This window comes from Homalodisca vitripennis, chromosome 1 (genome assembly GCF_021130785.1).
Source record: "Homalodisca vitripennis isolate AUS2020 chromosome 1, UT_GWSS_2.1, whole genome shotgun sequence".
Taxonomy (NCBI): Eukaryota; Metazoa; Arthropoda; class Insecta; order Hemiptera; family Cicadellidae; genus Homalodisca; species Homalodisca vitripennis.
This window is the reverse complement of record NC_060207.1, coordinates 230,552,783-230,572,909: the sequence shown is the minus strand read 5'-3', so window position 1 is coordinate 230,572,909 and position 20,127 is coordinate 230,552,783. Positions and strand designations below refer to the sequence as shown.

General features: G+C 32.0%; 1 protein-coding gene across 1 annotated transcript in view; it reads right to left on the bottom strand.

Annotated features, from left to right (window-relative positions):
• LOC124353133 (nephrin-like) overlaps window positions 1-20,127 on the bottom strand; it is an 83,511-nt gene that overhangs the window by 19,407 nt on the left and 43,977 nt on the right. The window contains exons 5-10 of the mRNA XM_046802986.1: window positions 14,846-14,997; window positions 14,576-14,720; window positions 13,560-13,690; window positions 11,494-11,653; window positions 3,969-4,262; window positions 909-1,217 (exon numbers count right to left, since the gene is read on the bottom strand). Of these exons, the coding sequence (XP_046658942.1) occupies window positions 909-1,217; window positions 3,969-4,262; window positions 11,494-11,653; window positions 13,560-13,690; window positions 14,576-14,720; window positions 14,846-14,997 (1,191 nt within the window). The remainder of the gene's footprint in view (window positions 1-908; window positions 1,218-3,968; window positions 4,263-11,493; window positions 11,654-13,559; window positions 13,691-14,575; window positions 14,721-14,845; window positions 14,998-20,127) is intronic.

Below are 20,127 nucleotides of genomic sequence, written 5' to 3'. Positions count from 1 at the left end.
CCGAACACGAACGGTTTGACGGTGGGCACAAATATTACATCCTTTCGTACAAGCTATAATCCATTATAGTTAAACTTACTTTCCTGCATCTGAGCAGAGAAACGTACTCTCAAACCAGGAAACTAGTTTCTTGTCTGGAAAGCCCTTAGAGTTAAGCTCAGACATCAGATAAGTAGCAGCCAGCAATCTCTTTATTTATGCAATGTTTTCTAGCATCGTATGCAAGAACAACACCTTTATTTAAATTTTGGCTTTAGCCTTTGTAAAATCTAATTATTTTTGTTTAATGTAAATATAGTTTAACTTTGGAAGACCCTAAGAACTTTCGTACACAATAATCTACTTTAAGTAACCACTCTAATTAAACCATAGTGGGTTGTATATTTTGACTTTAGTTTCAAAAATGTTTATTTTTACTGAAAAGAAATATAAACTTTTAGGCTATTAAAATTTTCTCTTCTTTTTATCGCCGACACATAAAATAGTCTCCTTTGCGTACAACATAACTGATTAAATCTCATAAATAAATCTTGATCTTTTTTAACTAAAAAAGGTCTTAGAATTTAGAGCCCCCTATTCTTGCCATCGTTCTATACTATATAAAGTATTATACTTTATATAGTCTACTTAATGTTTTGGTTGTAATTAAATAATGGTATTTTCTAATTTGTACATTTCTTTAATCCTAAGTGTTTTAAACAACAATATAGAGATTTAGGTATTACATATTAGCCCTTTAATGACTGGTGGTATATAAAACAGTCCGGCTCAAGTTTCACATTTACATATACCATGGCGAATTAAGTATTCTAGCTTTCGTGTTGTTTAATTTGTTTGAATGTTAATATTAGTTTATACACTCATATAACAGCAAGTGTTTTCAGGTCCGACCAGAAAGCTAAACTTACTCTGTTCATTGGTGAGCTGTTTCTCCGGCAGTCGCAGAGTCGCCGTCTGTACCACTACAGGCTCACTGCGTCCTTTCACGTTGAAGGAGTAGACACACGCCTGGTACTGCATGCCAGGGTCGAGTCCACCCACGCTGAACCTTGGGACAGGCGACGTCGTGTTGGCTCTGAGTGTCTGGCTCTCTGTCTCCCGTACCTCTACCGTGAAGCTCTGAGGGAGGCCGCCGTTGAAACCCTCGCTACACCGCACGGAGAAGGAAGTCATGGATGTGTTGGCCACCGTGCAGTTGTGAACCTGGTCCGGGCGACCTATAACCATAGTCTTGAATCAGTCTCCCGTGAAGATCTGTCAGAGGCCTCCATTCAAACCCTAGCTACACCACACGGAGATGGAAGACCTGTAAATTTGTATTGTTACGCCATGGACGCTATAATAAAGAGTGTTTTTCTTTCGTTTTCATCGATTAGGGGCAGCACCGGATGGTAAGCCTCTTCCACACTAATCTCTAGGGCATTACGAGATAAGATTAGATAGGAACCTTACTTGATCACATTCCTGTAAACCAAGGTACATTATATTTCTACAGAATATAAAGGTCATTAATAACAATTACGGTGTGATGGTCTCATATATAAGATTGTGCAAGTTTTGGTATGTGTTAACAAATAGACCCTGCATTTTGACTCTGAACTATATTTAATTTAATTTAGAGACCATGAATTTTAGAGCAATACACCACCTTCTGAGTTCAATCATATAATTCTGCTGCGCACAACGAATTCCAGATAATATTAAGATCTTGAAAAATAAGATCTAACACATTTTATTATACATATGTGGTGTTAAAAAATATGGTTTTTTTTAATTACAATGTATAAACTACCATTATTAAAAGTATATCTTTTATATACCGATTAATGATAAATTACAACTATCGTTCAAGTTTCTTAAACGTTGATGCTATTAATCTGATGGAGGCATCTTGAAATACTTCATTGTTTCAATACATAGTACCGCAAACAGTGCATTTATATTTCTATTTATATTTTAATAAATAAACTATTTATGTGATAATGAAACAAATCATAAACAGCTCCAATGCAGTTTTCAATACATGTACACGTTCTAAATTATAGTATTCTTCAAAAATCTATATACGGCTGTGTCTGGTGGAAAACAAAAGTTTTCCTTGGGGTAAAACAAAGTAACCTACTTTCAAGCTACTACGGCAGAGTCTTATGCAAAGAAAGCAAAACATTTTACACAGCACGGCAGCAAAGTCACATTAAATATGTGTGTTTTTCAAGAACAAAGCTCAGAATTCTCTTGTGAAGTATATTTCTGAATAAAGCCGGCCGGGAAGGAACTTTGTTTTGACGCGTCGGTTTGAATGCGGAATGAAGTCAGGCATAAATTATTTTTGCCAGAGTCCGTGAGCCTTCATGCATAACACAAAGGGTAACGCACCCACCGCCACCTGCAGGCGATTTGCGGAAGACGCCCCAGCACGCTGGCCCGCCGCGCCGCACCGCGCCATCGTGTCTATCTCATATTCAGACTTCGAAATCAGAATAAATGTATTCCTAAATCTTCTTCCGTTGGTGGGGTACCGTTTAAATTTGATGGATTGCTTTAACACTGGTTTCACGAAAACTCGTTATATACAACAACACAGTTCTGGGGTGTTCTAATATTTTACCCGGATATTTCAATTCCGTAATTAATTACGAGTTTATTTTTTCCATTTTTAATTATTTAATTACATAAATATAGTTACAACCTTGATCGTACGACAAATAATTTTCTCCAATGTGAGCTTTTCCTCTTAATACTTTTATATATTTGATACAACGTACTTCATTGTTAAAATACCATTGTTTTAATTACGATAGTCCATTGTAGTTTAGAATTGTTATGGGCAAGGTTCTAAAGGTGCATTTAACGAGTATATATGTTTTTCTATATTTATTAGTTTTTATAACTTTGATGCAACGTACTACATTGTTAAATTACCATTAATTTTAATTATTATAGTCCATTGTAGTTTTGAACTGTTATGGGCGAGATTCTAGAAGCGCAATCAACGAGTTTATTTTGTTTTATATTTATTAGTTTAAATTCTTAACACAAATCTACTTGGATATAAATGCAACCTTGATCGCAACAACAATAACACAAACAATAATTTTCTCCAGTGCGAGCTTTTACTCTTAACACTTTTATATCTTTGATGCAACGTACTACATTTTAAAACTTATACTACCATGAATTTTAATTGTTACAGCCCATTGTAGTTTTGAATTATTATGGGCGAGGTTCTATAGGTGGATACGATCAATTCACAAAAAAGAATTGGCTTCCAGGTTTAACAACATTTGTTATTGATTGTTGGCAAAGTGAACTGCCACATTTTATCGATAGTAAACTTTTACAACGAATCGTTATTACGCCACCTTTTGGTTGAACGCAATCGTGACACGTCTGTTACACGATCTAGATTATAGCACCTGGATTAGTATCTCCTAAAGCATAATTGTTTAGTACTTTGATTTGTTGCTAAGGAAACAAAAGATGCAACAATTTCATTTACATTATTTATAAAATATTGTATTTATATTCAAGATATATAATTCATATGTATAAACAACGATGTGTTTAAATTAGTTAATATGATTGTAAAAAAAAGTTTCAAATTATATACATTTGATAAATATAAGAATGAATAAAACCAATGAATCTAAAAGTAATATAAACAATTGTTTTATCATAATATTTATTATCCTATATAGTAAAATAGACTCTAAGTTCCTTGTTTAAAGTTTGTTATTGACAATGGAAGGTAAAACAGGATATCAGATTTTGGATATTTGGAAACGGGATGGTTTCAAATGGTATAACACAACGTTTCGAGGACTGGAATCTATCCTCTTCGTCAGGTGTCCTCATTTTGGAAAGTAGTGAATGCAAAACAAGTTGAAAATACTCTACTTTTAAGATAACAAACATGAAACGAAATTATTTCGCATTTTAACTATAGAAATATAGAAAATATTGCTAACCTGCAGCGATTATATGGAAGACGCAAGGAGATCTCTGGTGCCCTATCCTGTTACTGGCCCAGCAGAGCAGAGTGCCGTAGTCATGTTCAGACACAGGCGTGTATATTACGACACTGGAGGTACCGCTTCTCACGATATACCTGCTCTCTACGTCTAGGCTTTCCGCCGAACTGTTGAACGTCCACTTGAAGTTCACGTCCTTAGGGTTTGCATCCACTTCACACGTTATGTTCGCCCTTTCCTTCTTCGCCACGCCGTGGACCCGCGGCTGGTTTGGCCTGCATGTTGGTGCGTCTAAAGGGAATAAAACACAATGTATATAATTATAAAACAATTTTACTTCTTCACCGTGAAAATAGCATTTATCCTTTTAAGAAATAGAAGGATTATCTGTTGTCAGCTATTATAAGTTGCAGGTATTAGCAAAGGACATAACATGAGATAAAATTACATTAGACGATTTACTTCGGTATGACAGTCACTTATGTAAATATGAATCAGAATCAAGAATTTTTAGCAATTCAGCACATACTGCTCATTTTAAAATTAAATACATAAATTGTAAGATTCATGGCCCAAAACATACAAGTCTTAAAGTGTTTTGATATAGGGTAAACCAGACAATTATTGGCACTGCTACAGTAGTTGTCACCCCGTGGAAATTTTTCAGTTTAATAACATTTAGGTTGGCCAAAAATGGTTTCCTCTGCTAGGTTACTGTAATACCAGTAGAGTTTGCCATGTGGTTTTAGTGGTCTCAGCTTCAAGATTATAAGGTTAAGTGAGGCTGCTCTACAATATTAAAAGGTATGTAAAAATCTGCTTATTTCTTAATAAATCGTTAAGAATGTTGCTACACAAACTCTGTCTTAGCTAGCACACCACACAATTGTTGTTAATTATTTAAGTTAACCCTTCTATGTTGAGGTAATGTAGATCTAATCAGGGTGTTTTCAATGTACATAACCTCAAATTAAAATAACTATGGGGGTGCCAACCGCTGTAAAATGTATAAATGTGCTTTTTTAGTTGTTGGCACTGGGTGCCAACTACTGCAATTTTAACAGATTTTAAAACTTAATGAATTTTTTTATGTTAGTGTTACCAAAGATATTATGTGAATGTTAAATAACCAATCAAATTCTATTAGTATAACATTTTACAGTAGTTGGAATGGTGTGTTTTTGTTATGACCTGGCATGCCAATAACTGTAACAACACAGTACTTGGCACTGGGTCAAGATATAGTTATTGGCATGCCAATTACTGAGCCCTCAGAAGAATCACATTAATTAATTATGTATTTCCATGTATTTTCCAGGTTTGTTTAATTTTAATTCAAGTATACATCTCCAAGCAAACATAGCCTATTCCTTTACAATACGCCTAATATCTCGATGTTTTTTTCCAGATTTTAAATCTGCCAAGGATGCCAAAAGAGCGGTATAAGCCTGAGGCTCTTCAAGCAGCATTGAATGATGTAAAAAATGGATTGCTATCGAAAAAAGCGGCTTCAAAGAAATATGGAATTCCTCGTGCGACAATCCAGTTCCGATTAAGCTCAAAGTTTAGTAGGGCTGAGCGAGGCCCCCCGCCAATATTAAGCAAAGAAGAGGAAGATCTGCTTGAAAAAATGGATAATCGATTGCAGTAAAAAAGGATTTCCGAGAAGAAAAGAAGATATTCAGCTGAGTGTGCAGGAATTTTTGACTCAGAACAATAGACCAAACCCGTTTAAAGAAAGCCTACCTGGTATTGGTTGGTATCAGCCTTCCTTCGTCGCCACCCTAAAATTACACAACGCACCGCAGAGAAGCAGTCACGGCAGCTAGTTCTTGTGTAAGTGAAATGGACATTAAGAATTGGTTCAGCAATATTGAGAGTGTTCTCAGCGAAGAAAATGTTTTGGACATTTTAAAAAACTCGGACAGAACATTCAATGGAGACGAAACAAATTTTCAAATGTGCCCGAAAAATTCAAAGGTTTTTTAGCTCCACTTGGTTCCAAAAATGTATACGAAATAGACAAAGGAAAGGCGAAGTCTGCGGTTACTGCTATGTTTACATTTTCAAGCGTCTGGTTAAGGTTGTTCCACCTATGCTTATCTATCCCTACCAACGGTTGCCATCTGCTATTGTTAATTCTGTCCCAGACGATTGGGGCATCGGGCCACAGTGATAATGGCTGGATGAAAGCTGAGCTTTTTTATGAGTATATAGGCAACGTCTTCAAACACTTATTTGATAGAAAAATAAGGTTACTTTGCCTGTAATCTTATTCGTGGATGGGCATAAGAGTCATTTATCATATCAATTGAGTACCCTGTGCAGTGAGCTACAGATAATTTTAGTAGCTTTGTATCCAAATGCAACACGTATTTTGCAACCTGCAGACGTTGCTGCATTTCGACCAATAAAAGCTGGCTGGAAGCAAGCTTTGATGAAATATAGAAAAAAATCATCCTACGGAGGCAGTCACCAGGGAATGCGTTGCACCCCTTTTAAAGGAAGTCTTAGAAGCGATAAAACCCGAAACCCTAAAGAATGGATTTAAGGCTTGTGGCTTTTATCCATGGAAATCGGATGCCATAGACTTTTCAAAGTGTCTTGGAAAAGAACGTAAAATAGTTGACAAGAGCAGCACACCCAACCAAACCATCACCCTTGAACAGTTTTGAAGGAATTGTAGGCGATGAAATCCTTGACAAATTTGTTAACATCGATTCTGAGGTCAACAAAAATACAGAACACCCCCTCTTTTATACACTCTATAGGGTGTGGGATGAATTCAAGAGGAGTGAAAGTGAAAATTGTGATCAGACTACTGTAATTATTGATATACCAACAGAAAATAACGCAAATGCACTTCCATCCACAAGCCATGAAGTCCTAAAAAATGAAAATCCTTTCGGAATGGACCACAGCTATGCAACACCTACTAAGTCAAGGAGAACCAACAGTGCTACTCAACACCTACACAACCTAACAAAACCCCTCTTGAAAATCCACAGTCATCGCAATCCACAATAGCAGAAATACTATTGTGGCCGGAAACGCCAAAGAGGAAAGGAAAAAGGGAGACGGAGAGAGTTCCCTTTGTCATTACATCAAAAAAATGGAAATCCATCTTTGAGGAAAAAAGGGAAAAAAAAGGCTGAAGAGGAGAGAAAGAAGTCAGAAAGGAAAAAACCCGCGAAGATAATAAAATTAAAAAAGGAAAACCAGAAAAGGCAGACACAAAACATGACAAAGATGAAGAAATGTGGAACTTCAAAAAACATAGCAAAGCCACCTAAGAAGGAATATAAAACAGTTGCTAATAATGTTGTAAAAGAAGAAAAAGGACAGAAATTGGAATTGCAAAAGAGTGTCAACAAACCAAATGTTTTAATGAAAAACTTAGGGAATGAAGTAAAGCTGGGTGGGTTATGCTACACGTGCGGTTCGAACATTAAAGACACATATTTTGAATGTGATCTGTTTGTGATAAGATTTATCATAAAGAATGTTTGCCAATTGATTTTGAATTTTATGAGTTGGACCCTGTGTTTGTCTGTGCAACTTGTGTTGAATTTAATAAACGATATTATTAATAGTGATCTTAACCTATTATAAAATGCCTAAGCAAATACATTAAGGCCCTACCAGTAAACAATTGGGTAGTACAAAATTATTAAGGCCTAAATTATTGTGTTTTTATTTAAATTCAGTGAAAACATTCAAATATGTTGATATGATGAGTTTATTGATGAACTATGAAGTATAATACAAAGTCTACAATTTAACTTTTTAGTCCTTGGCATAGGGTGCCAATAACTATGCTTGGCTATGACAAGTACTATGAAATGGGTGCCAATAACTGTAAATTGTTTTTACTTTTTTATAAAAATTCATTAAAATTAAATCTTTTTTAAATTTTGAAAATTGTTGTTATTTTGATGATCACAATAGTCTATTGTAATTGATTTAATTGGTAGCACAGTTAAAAGAAAATGTGATAAACCGATAAAATTTAAACGAATAAAAAATTAATCATATTTGCAGCTAAAGGTGCCAACTACTGTATAGTTTACCCTATTATTATTTAAATTAGTTTTTTATTTAAATAAATATAGTGTTGGAGCTTTTTAAGATCGTAGTTATAGTAGTGCAGAATTACTTTATATCGTAATTCTTTTAAATAGTATATATATTTTTCTATTTTATTTCATTAACTTTTATTTTCTATTCTACAATAATCACACCCAGCTAAGCGATTATGAGGTACCAAAGCTCATTTAATATCCTTATGAAGACAATAATGTTTTATTTTTTAATGTATATAAAATAAAAATATCCTCTTCTCTCGGTAAAAGGAGAAGTGGAGAAGAATTTTTGGTTTATCAGTCAATAATTTTAGTATGCAGCTCAATTTAAACCGGTTTGCAAAGTTATAAATTATATAAATGAAATTTCTAAAATATTTAAAAAGTATGTTTTAGATGATAAATATGTTGATAGAATATTTTTGTTTTATTTTTTGATATTCAGAGAATACGGAGAGGACTGGTGAGGAAGCCTCTTTGATGTAAACCAAATGTATGGATGACGTGATAGGTTTTCACCAACAAGATTTATTCGTTTTGATCATATGCGTCAGCAAATATGGGAAGGGCTACTCAATATTTTGGCCATGAATATTATTTGCACCCAGATAAAAATAATATTCATAATTTAAATTTTAATTATAATGTATATTATTAACAACTGTTATGCCAATGGATATTTATAATATTTATTAAACATTATGTTTAATACATATAGTTGGAAATTTTATTTGCCATCCGATTTCGAGTTTTAAATATTTATAAACTGACCAAAAAAGTTTTTGGTCATAAGTTTTTCCAATTGCTCCAATTGGAGTCTTCAGTGACCAAAAGAGGTTTGATGCACTTATTAAATCGGTAAATATTTACAAAACTTTGACAAAATTAAATAGAAAATGTCTATCACTCCTTTCTATGCAGTTGCAAAAATAAACCTGCATAGGGTTTATCTGGCCTATTTCCTAGACTTAGTAAATGAAAACAAGAAATTATTATTCATTCATCTCGGATACTATTTATGTATTGGGACATATTTAGGAATAATAATTTAATAAAATAGATAACCGCCTTCAACATTCGTGCTAAAAAAGAATACACTTAACACACATTTAAACGAAGTTTCCAATCTGAGTTGTGTACAATGACTACATCATTGAATTGATAAAAAAAAAAATTAATAATTACTGTCATCTAGGCTTTACATGTTATACGAATATAACTAAACTGTAGATTCTTGCTCCTACCAATTTGCATCTATTTTCATACCTTGTATGGAATTTATTGTGGACAATATAAATTAACTAAAACAAATACAAAAGTTTTGATTTGTGTAATAAAAATGTGTGGCTTTCCACCGTAGAGGTTGTCGTTACTGAAGAACTGTCTTATTTACTTCGTAAAAGGACATTTAATCTGTTCGACATTAATTAATTATTAAAAATTGGAGAAGGCAATACGTAAAGGCCATTCTTAATATTTGACCACTTATACATAAATAGTAGTGTTGGAAACTGCATTTATAATAATTTCCAATATTAATATAATACCTACATTATGTAATAAATATAATCTTGTTACTAACATTGGATTTGAATTCAAAACAATTAAACACTTTTAGTAAAGTTATATTTATTGATATTTTCCCACGTTTATTTACTGTTAATAAATCATAACAAATAATATTAATGCTTCAGTTAAGCCGCATTCCATCATATAACAGGTAATAACAATACCATTAGTATTATAAACTCATATTAAATGAGATATGAGTTTAGGCAATAACATTGCTAATGTTCTCATGAAAATATATTCCAGTTAGAGTTTCCAGTCATATAACATTTATACATTAAAACGGAAAAAACGCACGAAAACTGAAAAGTATTGTAAATTTATTTGGTACATTCCCTTTGGTAGAATCATATAGTTATTGAAAGTTTTTGATTTCCAATGTTTATCCGAATAAATCAAACCTGTAAAATACAATAAACAACAACAGTTTAATAGTTATTTATATAACAATTATTTTATGTAGGTTTTTTCAAAAATGTATATAATATTCTTTACTAACACATTTTGAAACAAAACATTGCTAGGACGAACAGAAACTGATATAAAATATTTGATTTTTTATGTTTTATCCAAAATGAAACTTTTTCTTATTATATTAAATTTGTTTTATATTTCTTTTTATTTAATAGTACTTGTATTTCTTACTAACATTTTTGTATACTCCGCAGTCATGTGATAAAATTTATTGGAGAAAATATTGCTCCATATTATTATAGAATAGTAACGCAATGATTGAATGCACCGCTACATTAACTCCTGGAAACAATGAACTGCAATGGGAATTTCTTTTTATTGGATTGGGAATTAACTAACACATGTAAAACTCATTAAAATGGTTGTAAATTTCAAGTTACTTAAATTAATTTTACAATTACAGAAAACAAAAATAAATAATGAACGATGAATTAAAAAAAACTTTGTAAAAGAAAAATACCTATATAGACTAAATACATGAATACTTTATTGGGAGAAAAATATGATTGTTGTACCTTACTCCCATGTTCATTGAAACGAAAAAAAAATACTAGCATTATATACAAAAAACCAAATTTTAACACGGGTCTTTGGGTTGGATAAATTTGTTTATTTTTTATAATACACGATATTTGCATCAAACCAACAGGTTTCTTTTTAGGGAACGCTATAGTCAGTTTAAAATATATGAATAATAAGAGCATATCGCTCACATGTATCATTATGAATAATTAACACAATAATAATACAAACACGCTTAATACAGCTAAAGTTATCTAACTTGTTCTACATCTTAACAAGATTTTAAGATGACTGGAAATGTGAAGCAGCATTTCAGTTGCAGCAAAAGCAGGTGTTTGCAAAGATAACAGAACGTTCATTTCAGATGGAATAAATTGACCTACTTCAAGAAGCGAATAGAATGTTAATTGATGCTGAAAAATTAGTTAATTAGGTCATATATTGTCATAATTAAGGTTGTCATATATACCTGTTGTAAATTCTTCAATGTACACTAATGCCTATTGACATAACCTAATTTCTCACAAATACCTACGTCATTCGTAATCAATAAATGTTAGGCATAGAAGTTCAGTTATGAATTTCCTGGAAGGAAACGGGATAGATCTGTGCACTTAGCGTAAACAATGGCTATTCACATAACCTAATTTTTTTACAAATGCTTTACATTATTCTTTATTAATAAGTGTTAGGCATAGAACTTCAGTTGAGAGTTTCCTGGAAGGACCGTAAACAATGTCTGTTCACATAACCAAATTTCCTACAATTACCTTACATAATTCATAATCAACAAATGTTAGGCATGGAAAGTTCAGTAAGTGTTTCCTGGAAGGAAGCAGGATAGATTTGTGCACTTAGCGTAAACAATGACTCACACAACACGTTGAGGTAGAAGGGGTCACTCTCTCCGTCACCCTCAGTGTTGAAGCCCACACATGTGTAGTTTCCCGCGCTCGCTCTGCTGACGCCCTGCAGCACCAAGCTCTGATTGCTGATTATGATCCCGTGATTTACATTGTGATAGAGGATCTTGCCCTGGATATCACACAATAACATCAGCTCATATTGAATAACACGCTGTCAGTTTGGATCAGTCCAGTTTAGTACAAAATGAAACACACAATATATTTAACATCTTAATTACCATAATTATAATACTGTTTGCTGTTTTATTACACATAAAGTTCTAATGTTGTATTGCATAAATCTGCCTACTGCTTAGTTACAGCCAACATACCTTTAATTTTGCACCTTAAAGAGGTGTTACATACTTTTTAAGTTACTTGGTCTATCTGTATTGTAACGTGTATATACAGGGTGTAAATTAAATCGTAATAGGGCTATATATATTCCAAGCAGATTTAAATATCAATGAAAATATCTTTCTCATACCTTTTAAATATTTTCAGTTACTTTATAAAGGATACAAATATTTCTCCTCCTTTGAAAAAGCGGGGTCACTTGAAATGTTTAAATTGCAAACCCTATCTTGTGACATATAATTTGAAACGTAAATTCAAAAGAAACACAATGACATAAAGAACAAAACATCTCTACGACGATCCTAGCAAGGATTTATGCGCAAATAAACCCTTACATTGTAATACCATCTAAAAAAAACCCATACATTTATTTTATTAGGTATGGTGAAGTTTTTACATCGATATCGCAATCCGTTTGGAATACATCCAGGTGTATAAGGACTTAATTCAAGGGCATCCTGTATAAATTTAATATTGTCTGCCGTGTGTCTGTTAATCAATCGCGTAAAAACTAGTAGACCGAATGTACTGAAATTTTACATAGACATTTCTTGGGTCCCTGGTTTACATGACACGCCTATTTATATTTCGGAAATCCCTACTGGCTACGACCCACTGGTCTTTAAAACTCAATTAATGTCCAATATCCACTAGATTTATGGACATGGATTAATAGCAGATAGTAAATATGTTTTTAATTACTTGTCAAAGTCAAGAATATTCTTTGCAATAATTAATAGATATTTAAGTAGGTGATAGTAAACTTTTGTTTTTATTCATCTTTCAAAGTCAGTTACACTTCAAAAATATCGTGACATTACGTGCAGAAGCTTTTTATTTTGTGTTTGTTTTTATTAAAATGCAGTAAAATGCCATAATTCTTTATGTCGTAAGTATGGTAACCAAAATGCTAATGACTTGGACTTTGGTCTCATTTAGACTCAGGTTTTCTCCATATTGGCCTAAAATAGTTCATTTTTTACTGAAAATGTTGGAGGTATTAAATAAAATATTATGAAACATTGGAGAGAAATTCAAGAAATTTCAGAGCTACTTGTAAAAACCTGTTTCACTCTCCGACTACAGGGTCTTATCTTTAAACTGAAATCTGTAATGGATCAAGAGATTTGAATAATACATTACTTATCTCAAAAGTGTTTGAAATGCCATTTAAAAATTAGGTGCTCTTGGTCTCCCTATTTTTCAAAACGAATATGCATGCAAAGCCATGGGTAACTGCTACTTTTATAAATAGTATGTTTACTATTACTTTTGAATATAACGATATATTAAATTAATAAAAAAGTGCTTTATATTCATTTATGTTATCTAAAATTATATTCCATATAAACCATAAAAGTAATGCTAGATAGTAATAAAACTCACATTAAAATTACGCTTTTATACCCAATATCAAACATAAGACACGAGATAAAATATTTCAAATTTTTTTATTTAAGTAGAAAATTCAAAAACATATTTAAAATAATTAGTTTTAATGACACGAAACTCAGTCAAAGTAGAACCATTAGTATAATAAAAATAGCAACGAAACATTCATAATTAATTATACTAGTTGAAATTAAATTAATTCATTCTATGATTAATTTACATGTTACTGAACAAGTTAAAACCACTTGTGTTAAGTAACATTAGTAATATTAAGTGTTACTACTCACATTGTGCCTCCATTCCACTTTATATACTGGGGGCTCAGCTACGACCATGCAGTCAAAATAAACATCCGTTCCCTCTCTTATGTTTTCCTTGTTTAGAGAAGTTCCTAATGTTAATTTGGTCTCAGGTGTATCTGTAAATTAAAACAAAGTATTAACATTTCGTGAAACGACATCGTTTTAAGTCGAATGTTTTAAAGAGGTATTTTCATTTCTATGATACAGTGTTTTTACATGCACTGTGTTACACTTAGTAATATGTTACTAATCGGTCGTGTTATAACCGATTGGGGTAAAACATGATAGAGTCTATTCAGTTTTACAAACAATTAATATTTCAAACAGAATATCATTTTAGTGTTTGAATATCACATCTGTATTGCATTTAAAACTTTACCTATACCTTCTATGGATGAGCCATGACACCTAAATAACAAATACTCTCTAAATACACAAAAGGACAGTGTATAGTTATGTAATAAATGCAATACAATCCAATTGCCATTTTACAAATTAACAATCAAAAACCAAGAAATTATATTAGTAAGTACCAAACACATTTATAATCAACGAAATTCATGGACATTTTGAAAAGTTTATCTTCGTTTATTGATGATCTTAGGAGTCCTTCAGTCATATTCTTAAGATCATTTATTCAGGCTTGCGTTATGATCCATATATGAGTTGATGTTCTGGCATCATAATAAATGCTCCGTGTTGGTTTAATGAAAATTAATTTAGGATTGTATAATGTTTGGGATAGCCTGATTCAATAACATCTCTATAATATTACACTCTATATATTCAAAGTAGTAGGCACTTTCCTGAAAAAATTGATCTTCAAAAAGACTGCAATTTCTTTGCATGAAACTTCTAGGTTAGGTTAGGTTAGATTGAGTTGGGTTAGGTTAAGTTATGTTACGGGTAGCTTAGCTTTTGTTAAGTTAGGCTAGGCACAGATCGACTTGTCCGATCTAATATTTTATGGTTTCATTTTGATACGAAGATCGTTTACTTACAATGAACATGCAATGTCCAAGTAGTTTCTAGGATCTCTGAAGACACAGTAGGATTCTCCGCTCTGCAAGTCAGGTTCTTCCCCGAGTCCTCCTTCGTAACCGTGAAGGACAACGTGCTGGTGGTAGTGTTACCGTCATTCGACGTCTGTAAACACAATATCTGAGTTATTCAAGTTTTTTTAAGCGTATTGATGGCTTTAAAACTGTTGTGTCTTCCAAAATCATCAACTAATGGTTATAATACAACAGTAAGCGGTGAATGTAACTCACCGTCTCCTTTATGCTCTCTAGGCGCTTCCCGCCCTTCCACCATGTGACTTTAGCCTGAGGCCTAGACCCGGAAGACTGGCAGAGAAGGTCGTAGCGTCGGCCGGCAGACAAGGGCTGAGAAGACACCAGGATGTGGACATCTAATGGTCGAACTGTAAGAAGGATAAACGATATTGAATTCTTTTAATGCCTAACGTGTACAGTAAATACACGCTAAATGGCGTTTTGAAATTTTTTATAGACTGCGCTAACGCTAAGTTTATAATACAGTTTCCTTCAAAATTATACTTTTGTTTTTGTATGAATCAAATCTAAAAGTATATGATTTTGTGTTTATCATTAAACTATAAATTAGGTATATTCAACACTATATAATAGATGTAGTTTCAATTAAAAAAATAATTAGTTTTTAACTATAAAATTGTAAATTATTAGGTTTTACAATTGAGTACTATACAAAGTGTATATATTTAATGTAATAACAGTCACATTTTCTTTATAGATGTATTAAGAAATCGATGCTAAGATATACAAGAAATAGACACGATAAAGAGTTATGGTTTTGTATACTATACGAACATTGTTTGGATTTTTGCTGCCAATGTGTATTTGCTAATTTCCTTACACACCATTTATAGTTAACCATAAATATATATATACCCATTGTCGTACGGTTTTAACATAATTATTCATTCCATAAATTTCAATATCTTATTATTATCGAATTATACTTGTTCCAACATATCTAAGCAATACTAAGATACATGCATATTACTAGTACAATGATAATTTATAGTATTACATTAATTATTTCCACATGTTTAGACATTGCTTTATTATCGGCGAAGCTTAATAGTATAACTTTAATGAATGATTGTTTGATTTTAATTTCTTTCTTCACGAGCAAAGAATTTTATCAACATTCATTATACGACGGGTGCTTCGTTTTCGAAACAATGGTTATTCAAATCCTGGTCGGGTAATAATCGTAAAGTTCAATATTTAAGGTGCAATATGAGCTTTGGAGAAGAATTTAATAGCTTTATACACATAAATCTTTATTAAGGAATACATGTAAAATACGGAATATCGTGGTAGTTGGGGTTATAAAGTCACGGTTTAATGTATAGCAGTTTCATTTATATTTAAAACTTCTGGTATTTGTGCGTTAAAACAGAATACGTTAAATAGAGAATGAGATGATTATTTATCAGTTTAATACTGCATTTATAATTCCATCTAAAGCCATTCGTATTATATTAAAACAGAGAAATACGATGAGATGTAATTATTCTCTTGCACATGTTTTAAAGTTAGTTTTAAAATTGATCTGGCTGAAACTAAATCATTGCAAGTAACTAATTAGAGGTTTAATATATGTTATAACTATAATATCATTTATTTTTAACTAGTCTTTGTTTATGAAGCATACTTTTACCAGTAAACTTACCTCCAATTTCAGATTTTGATTAAACGTGACAATTTTTCTCAAGTTTCCTTCCAATGATACACCCTTAGTTGTTTATATTGGAATAAGTTTTGTTGTACGTTTAATACGGAGTTGAGTTTTGTTAACAACTTTGTGTTCAACGTAGAACGATAAAGTTTGAAATATCCGTGCGTTATGTTATCAAGAGATAAACATTTTATATAACGATAGAGTATTTATAAGGGCTGAAATGAAGTTAATAACCCTATAAGAACCTTTTTTTGTTTTTTTCCGTCTTTCTTGTATTTTGAAAACGATAATATTTCACAAAAACGTGCCTGATGAGGCACTTAAGTGGAAAAACTAACTCTTTTTCATTAATATCAACTATCCATAAATAATGATTAGTTAGAGTTTCAACCCTATATGAACTATATATTATTTCCCGATATACTTTAAGGTTAAATTTGACATACATTGAATACAGGTATCGAGAAAGCTTGGATATAAATTAAATCCCAGTTACTAAAAATAATCACTGTTGTCCGAAGTAGGTTGTGTTACACCAACGTATGTATAAACTTTATTGATCCGGACAATAATGGAAACACTACTACAGCGCCGAGGGGAGGGGGGGGGTAAGTTAGAGTTTAAGTAGGTTACAATTCCTGACAGTAGTCACTTTTGTTAACGATATTAATTTCAAACCACCTATGTAGGCTGTATAATTAACAAGGCAAATACCCTATTGTACCGGAACCACTTTAGACCGGAAGTAGGCTACAAAAGCAAGAAATAAACGCATTTTGACTGAGTTAGACTTTTTAGCTCATCGTAAAGTATTTATATACTTTCTTGATAGCAACATCAGAGCAATCGCTACGGCTGCAACAGAAATACCTTAGATTTAAAGAAGACCTATATATATATATATATATATATATATATATATATATATATATATATATATATATATCTATTTTTAATAGGAACAACAAAAGAAACCGTACTAGGGCACCAGGAATAACATATACCGAATGAAGATTACAAGAGCCGAAATTAAGCTGAAAAAAGCTTTTTTTAGTAAAGTAAGCTGTTCAGATCAAGTATGTACATTTTTTAGCGTGGCTACAAGGCAAACTATAGTATTGCTTAGATTGTAAGATATATTTGATTAGAACGAAAAGTGCTTTTTTCTTGCATTAATCCTGAGATAATTCCAGTGGGATTTTTTTTCAACTTTTCAGCCTCTTGACAATGAACATTGAAGTCATATGTACCTCACAAGTCTATTTGTGATTCTAAATCATCATAGAGCTCATTTACTCGTATCTCTAGCATAATATCTCAGAGCAAAGTGCTTACACTATGATTACTACAAACTTAGTATTCCTCCACCATATTATAAAATATTTCAATTGTTTATGAAATAGTTAGAACTATTCAATCACGTTGTATGGAATGTTCCAGAGGAATTAGTGGATGTCATTATTACTAATAAAAACCTTTTCACTACCAAAATGCAGGCCTGTGTAACTGCTCGTTTGAATATGGAGGTCAAAAGTTAATAATTACCGCTCATACAAGATTAAAAAATGATTAGATCCTAGATCCTTTTCACTAGCAAGGTAGACATCAAATTAATATAAGTAAATGAGGAGGCATTGTATCACTTATGAACAACATGCGAAAGCTTATATATCCATAAAAATTACGGAGAACTTAAATCTTATAACATTATAAACTCCTTGGTTTGTTATTTTTGCGTGTAACATATGGCTGTAGATGATTATGCCCATCTATACGTTTTCATGTGTTGCTTTGTGTCCAAAATCTGTGGTTAAAGAGACGGAAGGACTTTTTCCCAAGTAATCTAAATTATGCCTTGAAACGATCTTTGGATAGTTTTTGCATGAATTACCTCTTCTTATAAAACAATGATAATATGTTGGAAACAGGTCCATACTACCTAAAGAATTTTGAACTGACTACTGATATATGTTTAAAAAATTGTGGAATGTGTTATAGACTACTTTTTCAAAATAGTCAGGAATATTATCAAGTAATGTTCTCTCTTTGTATGAATGAAAAAGTTTCTGTTTGCAGGTTCCAGAACATAAGAGAATGCTTGGAAAGTTTTGATTTAACACTTTGGCAAATTAGATCTCAGCGGCAAACATATCAGGACATAACAGTTCTGTGAAACTTTCATGTGTCTAAGATTGTTTTCCATCTTTGCTACTTTGGACAAGAAATTTATGTTACATCTATAAAACTAATTGGTTTTCAGAATTTTGTGAGACTACTAAAATTATACATTCTTAGGGTGTCATTAATTTAATGTAATTTCATACTTCTAGAATCCACAATGGGCTTTAATACTAAAATACCTTGTAATACACAGTCCATTATATTAAAGTTATAAAATCTGAAATATAAGAAGAACAAATATTTAACTATTTATCATATATGATGCTTAATGTTGTCTAACGTTGCATCATAAAGATGTATTGTAAACTTTAAAATCCTTTTAATAAAGCACGCTATTAAAGGTACAACACATACCACCTATGCAAAACAATAATCTCAACGTCGGTATTATGAGTTTCCATCCAGCCTATTAATAAGTATACGAGACATAAATATTACTTAGAGATAATAGAGCGTTGTACTCGTTAATATAAAAATTTAAAGTTCAAAACGAATGAAAAAAGATAAGTTAAATGAGTGTATTATACTCATGCCAGTTTATATAGTAGCAGAGTTGTCTGAGTTAAGATGCTCCAGACACCAGCGAGTTAAACTGACTAGACCAGGGTCGTGGACCCAATACTTCTCGTTAAGGCTGTGGTTTCCCTGACCATAAGCATTGTGGCTGGCACGGTTCCAAGGGTTTCTCTCTTCCAACGAGAATTTATTGTTTGATAATTATTTTCCCTTAAAACATACGGCATAATAACACAGTTATATCTTTGCTGTATAATTCCGTTCAATATGACGTAAATCCCATGAGTGTTTTGTTGAATAAATTGAAAGGAACATTAAATTTAAAAATTAAAACATTTTCTCATTCTAATGCCTATAATTATTTAATTTTCAACGCAAATGTTTAAAATAATAAGTATTAGGAGTTAACCACATTCTGTGATAGAATTATTAGTTAAAAATTGAAATAATATTGAAGCAAGGAACATAAGTAATTTTTTTTTTTCATAACAGTTTTTAAAAAACTAGACATAAATGGAAATTATGTATTGAAATATCCCCCAGCATTTAAGTTAATAATTAGATAACAACTACTTCTATTGCTAAACATTAGTTTAATTTAAGTAATTTAGATAAGTTTACTAAACGTTTTTATATTTATAAAATGACTTCATTTACAAAATATAGCCGTACCCTAGGTAAGCTAACAGGAGTGTCACCATCTAAACAAGTAGGTTCCTGACTTTTCCATATTACCTATGATGGAGCTAGTAATTAACGAGTATAATCGTTATTGGCTGAGCGTTAGCAGAGTTTATTACTTAAGGGATTGCAAACTTTCGTGTCTGTCTGTCTGCATGAAATTTCCAAATTGTGTATGAAGCTTCGTATTCATACAAGGAACATCGCTTTGAGTTCCAAGATGGTGCGAGTGTGTCTTTGGGATTTGGCTCAGAGTTAGCAAATATTTGACATTGGTCTTATGGATAGCTAATACAACAACTATAAAACGGAAATAAATAAATTTTTAATAGAAGAACAAACAAATTACATTCCAACACTTCACAAAATATGCATCATAAATATCCGCAGACAACTTGAGACCGATATCATTTGTAGACTTTTAATTTTGCATGTAACTTCATTA